The 13,946-nt window shown below is 42.6% G+C and overlaps 1 protein-coding gene across 2 annotated transcripts in view; it reads left to right on the top strand.

The window, feature by feature from the left end:
* LOC134533942 (LHFPL tetraspan subfamily member 2 protein) overlaps window positions 1–13,946 on the top strand; it is a 66,571-nt gene that overhangs the window by 47,514 nt on the left and 5,111 nt on the right. For both annotated transcript variants that reach the window (XM_063371763.1, XM_063371762.1), the window contains exons 2-4: window positions 8,182–8,357; window positions 9,889–10,161; window positions 12,018–12,131. In XM_063371763.1, coding sequence (XP_063227833.1) covers window positions 8,228–8,357; window positions 9,889–10,161; window positions 12,018–12,131 — 517 coding nt within the window. In that variant the 5' untranslated portion in view covers window positions 8,182–8,227. The remainder of the gene's footprint in view (window positions 1–8,181; window positions 8,358–9,888; window positions 10,162–12,017; window positions 12,132–13,946) is intronic.

The following is a 13,946-nucleotide window of genomic DNA, read 5'->3' on the forward strand; positions in this document are numbered from 1 at the left end:
GATAAAACAATCCTGAAAAAAACTTTGTTTTACTCGCATACAACACAAAGCATAAATCTCCGGGCTAAGAATCCTAACCCAGTATTAGTGACATTATTTTGATGTGATACGGTTGTTTAACATGTAAATATAAAAAATTTACCAATATATGTAATTTTACAAATATATTTCTGTACTAATTACAAAAAAAATCAGTGCATATAGTGCTGGCGAAACGTCTTGCGAACAATGGGAACACTTTGCCCGGAACGGCTCATGAGAGACAAACAGTAGGCGCAGACCTTCGAAACCAAATAGCGTCAACTTGGCTCGGTACAGTTAAGGGGATGGTATACTTAATTAATATGCTTATAATATTTATTTTTGTGGCACATGATTTAATTAAATCGTTGGTTAGTCCACTTGTCCCTGTGACGTCATTGATGGTGAGGACAGTGGTCCGATTATCCCTCATACAATTACATTGGTCAACTCGAACCTTTCGTCCCAATCTGTGAGACTCTGACACTAGACAGAGGAAGGCAGTGTTCTTAATCTCGTAAAGTACGCGGTTTGTGTACTTGCGTCCCCCGTATACTTTACTTGCCCTTGCGGTGTGTTGGACGAACTCGAAACATGCACTATTATATATTCGTTGGGGGTGTGGAGTGGGGGGGAGGGGATGGATATGGAACCATTTTGCCCGCTATTTGCTTTCGAATTCTTTTTCCTTACCATTTTTTTCTTCTTTTCAGTGGGAATCCTATAAAAAAATCTATCATTCTCACCAACAAACGGAAATAATTTGAAAGCATACAGCGGGTAAAGTGGTTCTATTACACACACACACCCCTCCCCCTCCACACTTCTTCCCGAGACATGACCAACGTACTATTGTTACGCTGAACATGGCAGCTGCAATGTCGATCGAGACGTTGTTGAACTCTTCGCTGTAGGCGCGGCAAAAGCCCAATGGCCAAGAAACCTCTGATTTTGTTACGGATTTTTTTACGGATGCGTTGCCTTCCTCGCAGGTGTTAACAAGCACCGGCACTGGCTGGAGTTGCGCAGTATGAAGATCAGCAACATTAAATAAATCAAAATTATTGTAATTCCCGAGAACGACGGTACTAAACTAAAAAGCAAAAAATTAAATAACCTACCATAAATATTAACAGAAAGCCATTCAAAAAAATATAGTTCTACCTGCCGAAAGTTTGATGGGCTGCCTGAATAATTTAAAACTTGTATTAAGAATATTAACATAACTATGCTATGAGAATGAGTTATACATGGAGACCTGCAAAATTCGCGGATTCATTCGGTGATAGGCCAGAATTCAAACACATGTACCTCTTAAGATAATTTTGCTATTGGCTTACTGTTCATCTGGACGAATCTCAACCAGTTATAAACCCTCGACCAAAGAAGGGTCGAATCACAGACAAAACCAGCTGAGACGACTTACAAGTCGGCAACCGATGAACTTGCGTTATTTTGCCCGAGTGTACAGGTTTATGTGCAGTCTATCCTGAAAGGCCCGTTGAAACCGCTAATTTTGCAGGTCTCTAGTTATACATCTTAGGGAATTGTACATAGCTAGAGACCGGAAAAATTCACGGATACCTTTCGAGACAGGCTGGAATCCAAACTCGTTTAGCTTAATGCTGCGTCAGTGATTGGATAGCAATTATTTACCTGAAGGACTCTGAGCCGATGGCAAACACCCAACAAAAGGAGTATCGAATCATAAATAATCGCAGTAAACAGGTGTCCCGAGTCGGTAGCCAATGACCCAGGTGATAGTTGCCCGAGTACATAAGAGAATCGTGGAGTCTATCCTAGTGGTCATTGAAACCGCGAATTTTTCCAGTCCCTATACATAGCTAATGACGAGGATGCTGTGGCCGGACCGCTGGCGCAACTGCCGGGGGACAGGGGAGCGCACCTGATGGTGTCGGCGATGGCCTCCTGCTCGGCGGGGACCGCGGCGACGACTGCGGCGGCGGCGGCGGCGGCTGAGCGGGGCTCGGGGGCGGCGCAGCGCCCGCCGCCCGCAGAGCAGAAGAGCCACGCGCCCAGCCACGAGGCGCCCACCAGCACCAGCCCGATCACCGCCAGCATGGGCGTGGCCTCGAGCAGGCGCGCCCACACCGTGTCGTCCTCGCAGTACGCGTAGTCCTCGCGGGCCAGCAGCAGCCGCCGCGCTCCGTCCGGCCTCATGACTCGCCGCCGTCTCCATGGATACCGCCTGCCGCCTAACAAACTGTACTACAAACTGTACTTCACGGTGCTCCGTCACGCTGATCGAGAATCACGGACGAGCCGCAAAACAGGCTACCGTGTTTGAAGGCTCCAAACATTTAGAGTTAACATTCATATGGTCGCTGGCCAGAACTGTCATAAACGCAGAGGCTGGCCACGTCTGCATGATTACATGGTAACTGGGTGAATCAGTTTTTTTTTCTTTATTCAGCTAATTGTTGCGCCGTGTTTTTGTTGAACGCTCAAAACATTGCCTGAATTGTAGTGTTAGCATTGCGGGAACAGTTTTAAATTATTGTATTCTATGGAAATGACTGTTTGTCGGCCGAGATTCTAATTCTTAACTTACCGCACCCGTCGTCAGACGTGGTCAAACACCATCTCATCTCCGCAATGTTTTGGGGTTGGAACTGTACGTCGATGGCGAGGTTAAAAAAGCGACAAACTACCGCATGCCGTCTCCTGACAATTTCTTAACTCCATGCGTAAAGCCGATGCACATTGTTGAGGCCTCCAGACTGGCCGGGCTCCATGACTGACTCGGTGTGTGCGTGGAGGGGGGAACGCTGTGACTGACAGGCCGCTAATGGCGGGTTGGGGTGGGGAGAGGGTCCGTGGCCTCCCGAACTCAGGGGCAGTCGGCGGCCAGCGTAATAATAAATCTGTGTATGTGTGTGTAGAGAGAGAGAGAGAGAGAGAGAGAGAGAGAGAGAGATAAATAGAGAGATGGGCAATATGACATTAAAGCATTCATACAAATAAAAACGATAGCAACATTATATATATATATATATATATATATATATATATATATTACAACGAATTTGGTGAAACTTCATTATAATTTAAACATTTTTTGCTATTTAGATGGGTAAATGTACTTCAACTATTAACATGTGTAAAATTACACACCACAATCCCCTGTCTTCGTACCTCCGTGATTTTATCGAGTGCAAGTTCTTGTCCTTTCTGTTGTAGTCGCCATTGGGCGTGGTCGAGATTTTTTTTTTTTTTTTTTTTTTTTTGCTGATGTGGTGAGTGCAATTATTGTGTTTTTCGAGAATTATCTAGGCATTGATAAGGAATATGTTTTGAATCATATTATAGTGGCTTATTTAATATATAATGTATGTATAGTTAGGAAGATTAGTGAATAATAAGGAAATTTGAGCATCAATAAAGGAGAAAATTACTGTTCGTTGGCGTAAAACTGTACCCTTGCATTAAAAAAATATATAATAAAACTAACAAATTCGTGTGTTCTCATGTTGTAAAAAACCACTTATTTAACACAAAATTTAACGTAGAATTCTTTGAAATAATGCCAAGCGTAATAAATATATACACAAATTGTGTTTTCAACTACAATTCTTGACGTGAATCACACAATTTCTGCACCCATCGCTAGAATTCGCTGCCGGAGCAGCTACGTCGACTATCGAATCATTCAGTTCGCAGACCGAAATTTTAAACAATATAATGAAACGGCTCACATAAAAGCGATAAAGACTTGGGGGGGGGGGGGGGGAAATACTAAACCCCGGCTTTGGACCTGTTTTTCGACAAGGAATTTCATTAAAATAGTGCTCATCCTGTTAAAACTCATTAAACAGTTAATACTATGAAGTTTTCTTTAGGCGTTGTGAAGTTTGGTTCGCGCCATCTGCCACAGATGGCAGCACCATGGCTACACGTTTCATTCAGGAAATTGCTCCCACCGAATGCTGTTGCACATTCAAGGGGGGGGGGGGGGGCTGAATTGTATCCCCTCGGAAAGGGTACCTTTCAGGATTTTCTGTACAATGATACAGCAGAAAATAAACTGGAAAAATACCCTTTCCAATTTCTTAAAATGTTTTAGTTTTAATGCAAATATGGACTGGAAAGGTATCCGCTCGGAAAGGTTAGGTTAGGTTAGAGGGGATAACTTTCACGATTTTAAAGCAGAAAATAATATGCATTTTAAGAAATCGGAAAGGGTACCTTTCCAATTTATTTTCTGCAGTGTCATTGTACAGAAAATCCTGAAAGGTACCCTTTCCGAGGGAATACCTTTCCAGTGCATATTTGCATTAAAACCGAAACATTTTAAGAAGTCGGAAAGGGTACCTTTCCAGTTTCTAACCAGTTACACTATCACCACCATTAGTATGAAAGGTACCCTTTCCAAGGGGATACAATTCTGTCGCCCCCACATCAAAGAGGTTGTCAGGAAGGGGTAGTCCACTGAGCATGAGTGAGGGACGAGAGGCGGGGGGCAGTTGTGCGTCCCGATGAGCTGCAGCGCTGTGGGGGCTCAGAGCGACCCCAAACAGCCATCACGACTGTCTGACAGGGATTTCATCATCGCCAGTGCGGGCCTAGGGACCGAGTACCGGGACTCGGCATCGAACCCCGAGTTTGGTTCATTCTTGCAGGGCCTGAGGCGGGCTCGCGGCGAATGCAGGTCCTTTATGCCTGGGGGCGACGCCACTGTCGTGTCGGTCCTGGTGGTTCTCGGTGTCCGGCAATCCCGTGGAGTGGAGAGAGTTTTGCCGCTGTCGCTAGATGACCCGGACGGCAGCGCTGCGGCCAATCTCGAGGCCTCGCGCTCGCTAACTGCGCTCTAATTGGTTGTTTGCCGCGGCGCCAGGGTATTTTTCTTTTTCTTTCATGATTTCCTCATTACCGAGGCAGGGCTATCCCCGCGCCACCCACGTCGCTTCAGCGACGAGCAGCAGTCGCGTTTCAAGGGGAACTTCTGGACCCGCCGCCAGGGCGTGTCGCGGCGGTGACTCGTCAGAGCGGTGCGAAAAGTGCAACGCTCGGGAGTGGGGAGATCGATGGTGCAGAGTAGAGGAAATAACGAATATAGCAGTGTCCCAGACAAATTAATGTAAGTCTCTTTGACAGAATTCTCGTCTTCATGTTTGTTACAATTGTGAACCTCAATAGGGTCTTAAAGTGTTTAGTTTTTTTTTTTTTTTCATTTTTTGTTTCATCGTTCAAGTCGGTTATTGAAGTGTTAAGTTTATCTTCTAACATGCGTGGCGTACACGTACCCTTATTATTATTACTATTTTTATACGAGAGCGTATTTTTCAAATCCCTTGAGTCCTTTTAAGAATCTCTAGCGGCTGTTTTATCCCTTTAAATTATAATGGAAAAACGTGTTTCAACCATTTTCATTCCTCTAAAAACATAGTTTAAACACGAAATACGGAAAATAAACTACTCATCCGCCCTCGGATTGTTCTTAAATGCTATTCGTAAACAGACGCCATTCGGATTACATACACCGTATGTGTGCCCGAGGGAGGCGGGGTCATCCCGATATCCTGGATATGTGTTGCAACACACGAATAAACGTGGGATGGAACTAAATATCTCGTGTTTTAATTTTCAAAACTTTTTAAAATTTTCAAGATCAATATCAATTAACGCAAATTCTTCCCTCGCTTCTGCCGTAGAAGTTGTGAAATAATGTTTTGTAAGCTGTTAAATGCAATATATAAACAAATCGAAACACAATATGGGTTGCTTGAAATAATAGGGATTGGAAGCACGCGCCTAGATATCGGAAACGGCACGGGAATGAGCTGTCCCGGGGTGCTGTCACAACTTAGAAACACACAACTTAGAAACACATAACTTATAAACCCACAAGTTGTGATTGTTTTAAGTTATGACTTTCTAAGTTACGACGTTTCTAACTTGTGTGATTCTGCGTTGCGTGTTTCTAAGTTATGATCGTTCTAACTCATGACAGTTCTGTGTTACGTGGATTTTTTTTTCGAGGTTTCTAAGTTGCGACTGTTCTGAGTTGCGTGTTTCTAAGCTATGTGTGGTTCCCAATGGGACGGGGGGCCACTCAACACAGCTCCCAGTTGAGACGGCGCGGACGCGAGCGCGGCAACAAGTGGCGGCGGAGCGCGGCGTCGTTGTGGAAGTGCGCCTGGGAGACGCGCGACGCGCGAGATAGTCCCCCCTGCACTGATGAAGGCTGTCGGGGTCGGTGACCCCGCGGGCCGCAATCAGACCAGAGCGGCGGCTGCTCTAACGACCGCCGCGCGCTCTCGTCCCGTCGCGACGTGCTGGGAGGAGGTCCAAGTGCTTCGCCTCCCCTGATTCGGGACTCCCGTCCCCGTCAACCTACCATCACACACAGTCAGGGGCGTAGCCAGGGTTTTTTTTTTTTTAGGGGTTCGACCCCCCCCCCCCCTTAGCAACAAATCTTTAATTAAATTTCTTATTCATCACTCAAAAAAATTTCATATTAAAAATTAATAAAATTTTTTATCATTACAATATTTAAATTTAAGTACCGAAAACTGCTAAAATAGCACTATCTTACACCTTAAGATCCAAATTTTCCCGGGGGAGGACCACCGCTTTTATACGGGGGGGGGTGGGGGGGGCATGCTTCTTAACACCCCCCATACACAAATCCTGTCTACGCCACTGCACACAGTCACGTCAGAGTGGTGTACCGAATACCAAGTTGACTCATCCGAGCCTGAATTCAACCTTTGGCTGCAGGTTCATCACGTAAACATAAGTTGAAAACATAATATACGGCATGTGGTCTGAATTGCTGAACTGTTTTTTTTCTTCTTTTTTTCTTTTTGTTAAATAATAAAGAGACCATTTATGATGAAACTCCAAGCATCTGTGTAGTGTGGTTTTTAAAAGCTGGTTATTAATCTGCATGACAAAGGTAACGAAAAAGGTTTCCCAGTTGTTCTACCCTATAACCCACCGTTTATGCGAGAAATTTAAAATAAAATTTAGAACATAATATTTATACGCCTGGTGCGTATATGCAACACTCGCATCACTCTGTTTGAAACAACTGCCTAAAGTCAGGGGCACTGATTTTCGAGTATTTATGTACACGCAAATGAAGGTATTTAGAAGAAAGCGTTGAAATAATAATTAAACTAAAACAACCAGACGTAACTTAAAGCACATAAACGTGAGTGCTGAACGAACCATACGTGCCGTCAAACAACACCAAGAGAAAGAAGAAATAAAAGCTCTTTCTGTGTTTGGAATCGCGGTGACGACAGAGGTCGAATGTTCGCACGTCATATGTCTTGCCTCTACGTGCGAGAAACTTGGCTGTCTCGTGGCCTTTCGTCACGCCTTGGGACGCCGGAACGTTTGTGGAGTGCGGCGGAGAAGTATTGTGCGTGTGTGTGTGTGTGTGTGTGTAAGGAAGGGGGGGGGGTCGAGAGTTTATAAACGTTAGTATAAACATAAAGACTATTGTTAATAAATTTCAGGCTGCCAGGAAAATAAGAGTTTTAAGTCAAGTTTGGACTTTTACTCTTTTTTTCCTTCTATAGGAATTGGAAAAATGTGAATTATTCTTTATAAGCCCAACGAAACCCACTGTAATGTCGTAACAACTGCTTACTGGTGACTTTTCCTACTTAGACCACAGGAACAGGTTTTTACTGTTAGTAAGCCTATGACTTATCCCATTTTGGCTATTTTGTGACTTACCTTCTTTTTCCCTAGCAGCCTAAAAATTATTTTTACATCTGTGTTAATGGATGATTCCGTAGAAAGCTGTTATTTTGTTGAGTTTAATTATTTTATTTTACAATTCATAATATTTATTATACGCTTCTAAATAGTCTACTTCGTTATTAGCATTGGCCGTTTAAACATTAATTTTTTCGCAGCACATATTTGGGAACACTGAATTTACGTAATATATCATTGGATGCACAGTATCCCACACTTGACACTAAAAAATACTGTCTACCAAATTCGAACTATGCTTCTCTTTTACAGGTTATTAAAAAAAAATACATTCTGAGGATACAAATCTATTTTAGTGATTTAGCATCTGCCACAGATGTGACAGGTGTATCGCCTCCTCGCGGGTCCCACTGAACGACATGAACGAGTAAAAAATGCAGATACACGTGTGAATGTGTGTTGCGGCAGGCGACTCGTACTGGCGATCGCAGAGCCGTGAAGGCCGAGCGCGGCGATGTGCTACGTCATCATCACGGCCCGCAGCCTGCTGTGGACGCTGCTCACTCTGGCGGCGACCCTGGCGCTGGTGTCGGCGGTGCTGACCCCCCGGTGGCTCGTCGGCCCGCGGCCCTTCAAGACCTCAGGTCGGCATCGCGCCTGCCTCCTCTCACTCTCTCTCCTGTCGTGGATACAGTTCCTGGGGGAGGGGGGGGGATTTGAAGCGCGTGTAACTCGGTACACGTGCTAGAAGTGAAACTTATTTGGCAATTCACTCGTAAGTATATCGTGAGAGAGAGAAAGAGAGAGAGAGAGAGAAATACAATTTTCTGATAATGATTATTTTTAACAATAAACATCACTCACTGTTGAAATACACCATAAAAAAATCTATGCATGTTATTGCTTCTTCAAACAATTCTGCCATTTGGATGGATCATGCCAGATCGCTGAACGAAATATGAAATCCATAACAGGTAGCGCTATCTATGCGGGAAATGCTGCGACTGTCTCAACAGCGCTCTCTACGCTGCTGGTTGGAGGAACGCAAGTGCGCTGGTAAAAATAAAAAATTCAAGCCATTACAGCTGGCTATAGGATTTTGACTTTTTTTTCCGTAACAAGCGCATGCGCACACACACTGTCTTATTCTTTCGTTCATATATCTCTTAGTTCTATTTATTTTTTTGGGCTAGGGACGAATCGTCGCATATATATATATATATATATATATATATATATATATATATATATATATATATATATATATATATAAAGTGGAGAACAAAAGCGAACCCAGAAACGTATATAGCATAGTGCTCTCTTTATATCTCTTTGGCCAAGAGCCTATATTTTGTCCTTTTCGCGTCAGAAACGTTACAAGACAATGTTTCGCGAAAACGATGCATTAAAAATTAGGCCTTGAAATTTTACTCTCATCGCGCCCAAAGAAGTTTCACTTCAAAAAACTGTGCTATATCTTATTATTGTAGGCATGAGGGGCCCATGTATATCGCAAAACGTTTTCGAGAACAGTTGTGTGTTAAAACACTGTAGAAACGTCTGTGTTTCGTGACTGGTTGAGTTTATTTCAGGTACATGCCCATTCGGCACACCAATCACCACCATTCCTTGCGTAATCAAACGCGTCATTTCTTCGTACACTGGAAAATTTGTGGAAGTCGCAGTGAGCCTTTGGGATTTCTCTGTGTGGTCCCAACTACATTCATTTCGTCTAAGTGCCATTATCATCTCTCATCACAGCTAACCGTCTCTATTGACCCCGTTTTCGACGGGAAGTTAAATCCTAGTTCATTCATTCATGGGCTAAGAGATTTTATAACCTCAATTACGTGGCCAACGCGTATGAAAAATGGCGAATAAGCCTTACATTGTTGGGAAAATAGGGGAGGGGGGCGTTGAAGACAGAGTTAACAAGGGAAGTGACGTTACTGTAAAACACATGAATTCGTATTCGAGAGGATTTTGAGTCTGATTCCGGTCCGTCATATTGGAATGTGAAAATCAGAAGAAAAAAAATGGAGGGAAAAAACGGCTTCACGTCTGACCTATATATCTTTTCGTAATCTGTGGTATTGGTCTGTAGTGTACTTGCTATGGCCCTGTGTTGTCGATGGCAAGGAGACGAGAGGCGAGCGCGCGCAACTGTGGTCGCAGAGAACGGCACGGCGGTGTTCTTCCCGTCGGTGGGCGTGTACAGCCGCTGCGTGCGCCTGCACGGGCGGCAGTCGTGCGGTCCGTTCGCGGCGCGCGGCCTCGCCACCGACCCGCAGGTGTTCCCGCCCTGCTGGAAGGCGGCGCTGGTGTTCCTGGCCGCCGGCCTCGCCGTCATGGCGCTCACCGTGCTCAGCTCGGTGCTCAGCAGCTGCGTGCAGAGCGTCTGCAGGAAGAGCATCTTCACGCTGTCGGGCGCCGCGCAGGCCGTCGCCGGTACGCTCGCTTTCTTGTCTGTTCGGTTCGGTGCAGGGGAAGCCTACAACTCACGTAGTTTCGGTTCCCTGCAAGAATTTCCGAAGATTTCCGAAGTATTGCGTTTTGGTATTAACGCCACTTCAGCCGCTAAATCAGAAGTTCAAGCATGTTGTGACTGACCTAATATAACCTAACCCTTCGATTTTTCTTAATTTCAATTTTTAAGAGTAATCCGAAGTTGCACGAACGTGGTAGGGAACCGAAACTACGTGAGTTTTAGGCTACCGTTCGGCGCAGAGCTCAGAACTGGATGCAGGGTGTCCAAAAGGAAAATAATATTTCGTACCAAATTAGGAGAGAAAAAATTACTAGATTTGAAAAGAAAAAAAAAGTACTAAATTATAATTTGTTATGGTTTTAACAATTTAGGAAATTATTATGACATTGCAATGTTTGAACTTAAATATCACACAGCACACACACATACATTCCATAGTTTTTATAAATAATTACGCTTAATAATATAACATATTGGAGTTACTGTAATATTATTATATAAAAGAAAAAAAAGTACTAGATCTAGTATGAAAGTACTAACTGTGGACACCCTGACTGGATGACAATGCAATATTAACTCGCTTTCTTTTTCAAGAAAATAATTATTAAATAGATTGATATATTATTGGTAGGTAGGTAGGTATAACAATCTTCTATTTCAGATATGATCAGTTGTTGAGAAACCGAAATAAACCCAAAATTTGCCAAATTTCTCTTTTTTAATTGCATTGAGATGTTTAAAAACGATTGGAAAAATTCACACACACACTTAACACAGATTGACCCGAAAATTTGTGATTTGTGCATTTTTAATACCCATGAAAATACTTGTAAGATTTGAAACAAACAAAAAAACGAGGGGCGTATGCAATTGATAATAGTAATGAGTGTAGGTAGTAGCTATCATTGAGAAAACTCGCACAACAATAGACACTTTTAATTTAGTCAACTATTAGGGTAAACTCAAACTTTACAATCTCGAAACTAAACCAGGCCCTAGCCCAAAACCCCCCTTCTCCCCTTGACAGCCCTGCATACATTGACGCTCTGCGATGGTATGCATGTTAAGATGGTTCTAGGGTACTGATACACTGTTCCCACTACCGATCTGGACCTGCCTGTCTTTGTGACACTAAGAGGCACACAGAGCATTAGAAATCTACTTGTTATTGGAAACCTTCTGGCTGTCACACCAAACACATTTTTCAGTCTGATAGGAATGAAAGTCAATTTATTCTTTGCATCATTGGTAACCCTGTCCATTGGTGTAGCCAGGATTTGTGGGGGGTGTTAAGAAGCATGCCCCCCGCCCCCCCCCCGTATTAAAGCGGGGGGGGGGGGGGGTCCGGGGGTGTTCCCCCGGGAAAATTTGGATTTTAAGGTGTAAAATAGTGCTATTTTAGCAGTTTTCGGTACTTAAATTTAAATATTGTAATGGTAAAAATTTTATTAATTTTAATATGAAATTTGTTTGAGTGATGAATAAGAAATTAATTAAAGATTTGGTGTTAAGGGGGGGGGGGGAGGTTGAACCCCATAACCCCCCTCCCCCCCTTGGCTACACCCCTGACCCTGTCTCAAGTGGTAAAAATTTGTGTGAATATTTTTTAGCAATATACAAGATTGTTAATGGGAGGTACACAGCCCTCCGCCACCCCTGGATCTAGGTACTCATCAGGAAGTATGTTAGTTATAAATTCATTTCCAACAGAGTTTTGTGGTCCTGTCAGCTGTACTGTGTAACTAGTCACAGTAGATGCTGGCGGGTGTTCGGCGGACTGGGGCTGGCCATCACAGTTTTGTGCCATGCGCGCCAGGTATATTCTTCATCCTGGGCATCATGCTGCACCCTGCTGGCTGGGGCTCGCCCCGGGTCCAGAAGCTGTGCGGTTACGAAGCGGCTCCTTTCTACCCTGCAGAGTGCAGCCTAGGTAAGCTTGTGTTTCAAGTGCAGGCCGACCTATGGGCATCACTGTGAAGGCCAAGGAATGGGGGAAGGTATATGCCATGGTGCTGCATCAGCATTCGCCTGGAGTGGGGGTGGAAAATCACTTTGGAAGACTAGTAACCAACTCTTCTCCCCCCCCCCCTTCCCCGTTCCAAATGGCCGAAACTGAACCATGACCACCTGAACGAAAGCCAGTCATGCAGCTACAAGACTAGTGAACTTGCATTCCAGGGGGTCATCGTAGTGTGGGGGTCATTCCAATCACAGGGTGTCTACAAATAACTGCTGAACTCATTTTAGGTTATTTAAATTATCACAGGCTTCTATAGGTCTAAGATTACCAAATGATTGACTTTGTCTTTCTTATTCTTACTATAAAATCATTATATTGCTTCAGGATTTCCTTCAACCAAAACTGATAGCATGGGCGCAAATCTGTAGGATTTCCAGGGGGGGCCCGTGAATTCTGTGGTTTAAGAATTTTGCGCTAGAGGTCAACCGAAACAAGTCTTCTCTGGATGATAAGCTCGTATGTTATACACTTTATTTTTACGTAAGTGATATTAACAATAAAGCAGAGCAACATATGTTTTAGTAATTATTAATTAATGACTATAAAAAGTGATCTCTCAAACATGTTTGAATAATTTGATAACCTAAATACATAAAATATCCATGAAAAAATCTATAAAAATAATATACGTGAATGTAATGCAAATAGATAACACCCCATACATTACCATTTTCCAAAAGTGTTTATTCTGATTTCAATTTAAAAATAAATGATTAAATTAAAATAAAACAAATATTTAAGGGGGGCTCCCATACAACAAACGTGAAAACAGAATAAAATTTCACAAATGATGTATTTCTGTTGCCGCTGTAACAAGAAATACTAAAACAGAATAAAATAAATATTTAAGTGGGGCTCCCATACAACAGACATGATTTTTTTTTGCCGTTTTTATAGATAATGGTACGGAAGCCTTCGTGCGTGAGTTCGACTCGCACTTTGTCGGTTTTTTTTTATGCCAAATCACATAATTACTGCGATTAAAATGCTGTTCGTGAAATTCTTTGTTCACAGTTTTTGATGCGCCCCAAAAACCCAAAGCGTCAAAGCTAATAAACGGATCAACATCAAATGAACGATCGAATCATATTTAAACCCTTTAAGACTATTTTATTTAGTAAATGCATCAACCAGGTAATAAAGAAAAAACTTAATGACACAAATGAAAAATCTCGGAGATAGAACTATGAAATTTATCCTACAGCTAATTGAACCACATACATTTCTCGGCTTATATTTAGTATAATCAGTATTTTGGCAGTGAATTATTTAGTTAAAATATGCCGCTTGATTAGTTATTAAAGAGACGCGTTTGCTTCCTTATTAACTTAAATACGGATGTGTAACGTGTAAATACTTCTTTCTCACTCTTACTTCTGTTTACTCGTGCAGTATTGCAGTTATCAAATAACAAATGTTATAAAGTAATTATCGGCCATGAATTGTGAGAATTATCGTTTGATAATAAAAGGGGAGTGATTTTAAATTCCATATTGACGAGGAAAAAAAATTATTCCCTGTATATTCACATGTAACATACAGAGCAGCTAGCCTTACAGAATAGAGATGAGCTAAAAAATTCCAGAAAATGGTATATAAGTTCAGTTCGTAAATAAACTAAATTCTGCTATAATTACTGTTAAAGTATTAAGTTGTTTATTTACTGGAAAAAATAACGTTACATAATCACTTAAATAAAATATATTACCTAAATAATAGTCACTA

The sequence above is a fragment of the Bacillus rossius genome, chromosome 7 (assembly GCF_032445375.1).
Source record: "Bacillus rossius redtenbacheri isolate Brsri chromosome 7, Brsri_v3, whole genome shotgun sequence".
NCBI lineage: Eukaryota > Metazoa > Arthropoda > Insecta > Phasmatodea > Bacillidae > Bacillus > Bacillus rossius.